At 40.9% G+C, this 6,514-nt stretch overlaps 1 protein-coding gene across 4 annotated transcripts in view; it reads left to right on the top strand.

Annotated features, from left to right (window-relative positions):
• Positions 1 to 6,514, top strand: part of cacna1ha (calcium channel, voltage-dependent, T type, alpha 1H subunit a) — a 294,694-nt gene that overhangs the window by 282,313 nt on the left and 5,867 nt on the right. For 3 of the 4 annotated variants that reach the window (XM_043711241.1, XM_043711238.1, XM_043711239.1), the window contains exons 31-32: positions 3,800 to 3,971; positions 4,902 to 5,074. The exons of the other annotated variant lie outside the window; for it this stretch is intronic. In XM_043711241.1, the coding sequence (XP_043567176.1) occupies positions 3,800 to 3,971; positions 4,902 to 5,074 (345 nt within the window). The remainder of the gene's footprint in view (positions 1 to 3,799; positions 3,972 to 4,901; positions 5,075 to 6,514) is intronic. 4 annotated transcript variants of the gene reach the window in all.

The following is a 6,514-nucleotide window of genomic DNA, read 5'->3' as shown; positions in this document are numbered from 1 at the left end:
TTTGCCAACCTCCAGTCTTCCGGCACCTCACCTGTGACTATCGATGATATAAATATCTCAGCAAGAGTCCCAGCAATCACTTCTGTAGCTTCCCACAGAGTTCTCGGGTACACCTGATCAGGTCCTGGGGATTTATCCACCTTTAACCGTTTCAATACATCCAGCACTTCCTCCTCTGTAATCTGGACATTTTGCAAGATGTCACCATCTATTTCCCTACATTCTATATCTTCCATATCCTTTTTCACAGTAAATACTGATGCAAAATATTCATTTAGTGTCTCCCCCATTTTCTGTGGCTCCACACAAAGGCCGCCTTGCTGATCTCTGAGGGGCCCTATCCTCTTCCTAGTTACCCTTTTGTTCTCAATATATTTGTAAAAACCCTTTGGATTCTCCTTAATTCTATTTGTCAAAACTATCTCATGTCCCCATTTTGCCTTCCTGATTTCCCTCTTAAGTATACTCCTACTTCCTTTTGGAATGGAACGCTTTTCATTATGTCTCGATCTATGGCCATGCATCTTTGGGGGGTGTTGGCAGGTGGGGGGGGGGGGGGGGGGGGGGCGGGCGGGGTGTTGGGGGTCCAGCAAATCAAACTCCACCTCACAACACCGTCTCCCATCTTTATACGTTCCTTGGACCTGGCCTATGTGAAAATAGACAGGCCATAATGAGTTTCTCTTTTATTAAGGTGGTGTTATCAATTCAACAGTTGCTGCAAAGTGAGGCTGCTGACATGTAAGCAAGGCTAGAGACAGAAAAACTGCAGTTGCTGGAATCCAAAGTAGACAAGCAGCAGGCTGGAAGAACACAGCAAGCCAGACAGCATCAGGAGGTGGAGAAGTCAACATTTTGGGTGTAACGGTTACGCCCGAAACATTGAGTTCTCCACCTCGTGATGCTGCCTTGCTTGCTGTGTTCTTCCAGCCTCCTGCTTGTCTGACATGTAAGCAAGGACAACTCTGGGATTCCATACGAAAGTAAAAAAGTATCATCATGTACAGCAGTGTAAACAGCCAAAACAAGACCAATAGGAAACCTATGTTTGACACTATGATTTGCAGAGTTATGTCAAAGGACAGTCTCCTTCTGAAGATGATCTCTGTTGTTAAGAAAACAATTAAGGTTCTTGTTCTATCTCTGGTGTTCATTTTTGTAGGACAAGATATTAGCTTATTTACAGTGGCAAACAACTTTCTTCAGCTAAGCATTCACTTTTGTGCTCATTTGAGATTTGTGATCATTTTGAGTTCTGAATATTTCAACAACAATGCAGCTGTTTCCTCGAATATAATATCTCTGTTATGTCACTAGTCTGAGTTTGCGCTTGCAAAGCTTGTTTGCACTGTTTGACAGCTAAGTCTTATTGAAGCAATTAGACTATGCCAAGTCTTGTTGCATTCTGAGTTGTTCAAGCTTATTTCAAATGTAAACTTGGAAAAAATAATTTGTGTTGAAAATGTGTTGCTGGAAAAGCGCAGCAGGTCAGGCAGCATCCAAGGAACAGGAGAATCAACGTTTCGGGCATAAGCCCTTCTTCAGGAATGAGGAAAGTGTGTCCAGCTGGCTAAGATAAAAGGTAGGGAGGAGGGACTTGGGGGAGGGTCCTCACCTTAACCTCCCTCCACCTATCGCATTTCCAAAGCCCCTCCCCCAAGTCCCTCCTCCCTGCCTTTTATCTTAGCCTGCTGGACACACTTTCCTCATTCCTGAAGAAGGGCTTATGCCCGAAACGTCGATTCTCCTGTTCCTTGGATGCTGCCTGACCTGCTGCGCTTTTCCAGCAACACATTTTCAGCTCTGATCTCCAGCATCTGCACCCCTCACTTTCTCTCAAAAATAATTTGTGTGTCTCCCTAATCTCAATAATCTAATATTGTAGCTTTTGGCTGAAAAGAGCTCTCTATTACTTCCATGGTTTGCTGATGGGTTTCTATGTAAATATATCCGACTATGCAAATCAACAATTTCTGGACTTTGGCTATTAGCATGATCTGCTTGGACAAAAGGATCTTTCTCAATTTACAATGTATTATTAAGTACTTAAGTTGTTGTACATCTTGGTGAGCCTTTGCTGATAATTAATGTTTTTCTCCAAACATTCGAGCTCACTTTTTTCATATATTCTATGCATAACTGCAAACATTTGTTGCAGTTGACATCTGCCTAGTGCAGGTGGCACCACCACCTTGTCTGTACCTTCAGTAGTCTGGAATTTGTTTTGAACTTTGAGATTTATTTTGTGGCATTATTGAAAATGTATTTCTCGCTTCATAATTATTGAGATTTTATGGTTGGTTTGCTCGCTGTAGAAATTTCTAGATCTTCACTTGCTTTCATTATAGAGTGAGCTAGCACCCTATTTGTTTCCCAGAAGTAATCCTACTATCTACTCTGGGGGAGGAACCTCATCACCTGACTTCAGTTACTGTTGCTGATCTCCTGGGCAGATTCTGTGTATTAAATAGATGATTATATTGCTTTACCTTCTTCAGAAGAACTGATCCTCATCAAAAGAGAGATCTGGCAGTTCAGGAACAATGCCTCTTTAATCTAAAGATACGGTAAGGTCCAAAATTTCAGTTAGGAGTAAATGAACAACCAGTTTTCTTCTCTGTATCTATAATCTCAAAAATGCACACCACTGTCCAGAAGGCCATCTGGTGGCTGGCAATTGCCTTCTTTAGTGCCTTCTTTTCCTGAAGATTCCCATGCCATTTTCAAAAGAAATAGAAGGTCTTCCCCATTGTCTTCCAATATTAGGACTGGAGTGTCTTCACTATTTGCTGACCAAAGGATGTCTAAAGGTATAGAAATAGCTGTGCCCATGAAATAACCATAATAGTTTAGAATGATGTGCACGCATAGACCTCAAACTCTGCGGCTAGGACAGTACAAGTGTCAAAACTTAATGGAGGATGATCTGAAGATTACTGGATACAACCTTAGCTTCTCCCATATCTAATTTAAAATATTTTTTTGCCATTTGCATTAATTTCTGTACAAAATTCATTCAGCAAGCTTGTACTGTAAAGAAAATTGAATTCCTTCTTTTGGTCTGTCACAGCACCCAAGGAAAGTGCATCCCTCCCCTCTGCATCCCTAATGCTACTCTACACTGTTCTTAATTTTCTATGCTGCCTGCTCAGCCTTGTTCATAAAGGGTGCAGTCCAGTTCAGATACGGAATTATACAAGAATACAAGGAAAGTGCATCCCTCCCCTCTGCATCCCTAATGCTACTCTACACTGTTCTTAATTTTCTATGCTGCCTGCTCAGCCTTACTCCAGTGTCTCTTTATAAAATTTGCTGAGGTATATTGTCAGAACTGGACTGCACCCTTTTCATTCTCACCTTTGCTTGATGGGTTTCTCTGTTTAAGCTGGATTGTTAGTAAGAGCAGCATTACGACCAGTTAATTACTATGAAATATTCTTGTATAATTCCGTATCTGAACTGGACTGCACCCTTTATGAACTGGACTTGCACCCTTTTCATTCTCACCTTTGCTTGATGGGTTTCTCTGTTTAAGCTGTTTAAGCTGGACTGTTAGTAATAGCAGCATTATGATTAATTAATTACTATGAAATATTCTTGTTTAATTCCATATCCTAGCTCTGTTAGTGCTCTATACAGTTCTCTGCATTTTATTAATAGTCAGTTCCAGTCATGTTGAAGAAACTGGTATCTTGCTGGTTTATTCTATGTGGTTATGAATGCATCAATGCTGCATAATGCCAGTGTAATATTGAACAGTGTGAATAATTTCCAATATTCTCTGGTTATTTTTAAACAGGAAGATCTTAGATACAGCAAAATGATCGGAGAGAATCAAAAAGACAATTTGCTGACTGTTCGGAAAGTTTCTGTGTCTCGAATGCATTCTTTACCTAACGACAGCTATATGTTTCGCCCAGTTAGATCAGCCCAATCTCATTATCCGCTGCATGAGGTGGATCCCCATCAGGGTATGTCACCAACATGTTTTAGTTAATAAAAGGGAATTAGTACATTTTTCTATCAGTCAAAAGTTATTTAAAAATTCAGTGCATTTCTTTAATTAATCAGAAAGCCAATCATATGGGTGTCAGTTTGAAGTACTCAGCTTAGAATATCTGAGGGTTATGAAAGGTTTGCTGCTGTTGTAAAACTCTACCATTGCTTCTACTATAGTTTGTCGAAACAGGGGTCAGACCCTCCATAAGCAGATCTTCAATGGTTCAAGGGTACATCTGTGATCTGGGATAGACAGAGAAAACTGTGGGTATTCCCCTGGCCTCCTCAGAGAAGAACTTGGCTGGCCCTGTGAATTTGTGGCTGGGAGCCACTCTTAGAATGTCTTTTGCTCGCCTACCCCAATTTTCAGAAGTTTAGCATAGATTTATCCAAGTTTAGACACCTCCCAACTCTGCATCCCCAAATCCAACATTCACCAAGTTGGCCCTATTTTTAGTGCTTTCAACCAAGCATGCTTGCACTAGTGGTACACCTGAACCCAACTGAGGACCTCAGACCTGGCTTTAGGGAAGCCCAACCCTGGGCCAACAAAAATATGTATAATCTATCAATGGATTTATTGGGCAATTTGTCTGAGTCAGACTTGAGTTGACAATCTTAACATCTTCTTTCAAACTTTTTGGAGTCTGTCTTGACTTCGTCTAAACTCATTAATTTTGGAAGCACAGGCAACCAAGTAACTCAATATGGCTTCTCACAAATAACCTAAAAATATATAATCACAAAGTAGATATTCAAATTGATAGCTAAATTTTTAAACTTTCTCAAAGAGGAAGAAGCAAATGGAAAAATTAAAAGAACCTTTTATATGAAGCATTTCTTTGGTTTCAAGATTTTATTTTCATTCAGGGTTTTGTTTTTAATCTGGATTTTTTGTCTAGGGTCTGTGACTTCAATCCAGTCCCAGCCTGCTGAAGTTTCTACGTGTCTTGGAATTCCCACTGAGATAATTCATCATAGCTTCGCTTCGACCAGCCACATCACTCTCCCTAAAATCCCTCCTCCACAGAGACCACCGAGATCACCCAGTTTTAACAGGCTACTACGTAGACAGGTATTGATAGATTTTATTCAAAGGCGTTTTTCCATTTTGCACTGAAATATTGTTGACTCAACTTAGATCAAAAGTCAGTAACTTTTGCTTCAATTTCAGCTCATTGAGTTACACAAAACTAGTTGATAGCAAATTGTCTGGTTACATAAACAATTGTCCAATTTTCCTTTGAGAAAAGTGATATCAAACAAGGCAGGGCGAGGGGGCTCATGCCTAATTCTGACACAGAATTTGCATTTGCAAGCTCCCTGCCATTTTGGGCACTTGGTACCCATTTTACATCTTGGGACTTAATTCCCTGTCACCCAAGTTTCTAAGTTTATATTTCAGTATTTATTTGGTGATATGAAATGCTTGAACTGTTATTAAGAAATCAGTATCTCTTATTTTGGGAGGGGGCGGTGGCAGGAAAGGAATTGATCAGAATTCCCAGTCCTGCAGCTAGATTTAATGTTTGCACTGCTGGACCTACTCACCTATCAGGCACTTAATTGCTTGGCAATGGAACATACCTTGTGATTTAGGACCACAGGCAGTGCCATTGGGAGTGGAGACTGTTGCCAGTTGTTCTAGAGAGAGTGGGACAGAGATTGTTGTTAGATTTTTAAAGAGTTCTAAAGTGAATGAGAAGGGATGAACATTGCAGAGAAGAATATGTGGACGGGAACTGAAGGAGTTGGAGTAAGGACAGTGAGTAGCTTTCGTAGCCTCCATTTCTGACCTTATGTCCTTGATTGGGGACAGTGTAAGTGAAAAGGGTTGCTTGGTGACCTTTGGGCCTGGAAATGCTGTGAAACTCGAAATGGATCCCTGAGCCACAAGAAATTCTAATGGACTTGAACAAGAATACCATGGATGATTTGGTGAGGGGGAAATAAACACTCAGTTGTGTGGAAGAGCACTTCTGGATACAAACAAAAAAGCTAATGACCAGGATGGGCTTTTGTGGTGCAGTGGTAGTGTCCTTATCTCTGGACTAAGAGACATTGGTTCAAATCCCACCTGCTCCATAGGTGTGTCACAACACATCTAAATAGGATGATTTTTTAAAAAATGTCTGGATTTTGAGTCAAAATTAGAGAGAAATTATCAATATCCATTTTTGCTTTTAACTGTACGTCAGGCAGCAACTGCATATGAGCAGTTAAATACTGAAATCAGGATCTGATTGGGGGAGATGGTGATGTAGTGGTTGTCAATGGACTTGGATTCCAAAGGCCTAGGTCAATGCTCTGGAGACATGGATTCAATTCTCATTGGCAGCTGGTGGACTTTGAATTCAGTTACTGGATCAATGGTGCTGGAAGAGCACAGCAGTTCAGGCAGCATCCGAGGAGCTTCAGCAAAATCGACGTTTCAGGCAAAAGCCCTTCATCAGGAATAAAGGCAGTGAGCCTGAAGCATGGAGAGATAAGCTAGGGGAGGGTGGGGTGGGGTGAG

This window comes from Chiloscyllium plagiosum, chromosome 21 (genome assembly GCF_004010195.1).
Source record: "Chiloscyllium plagiosum isolate BGI_BamShark_2017 chromosome 21, ASM401019v2, whole genome shotgun sequence".
Lineage (NCBI taxonomy): Eukaryota > Metazoa > Chordata > Chondrichthyes > Orectolobiformes > Hemiscylliidae > Chiloscyllium > Chiloscyllium plagiosum.
The sequence above is the reverse complement of the archived record's forward strand: the minus strand, read 5'-3'. Positions and strand labels throughout refer to the sequence as shown.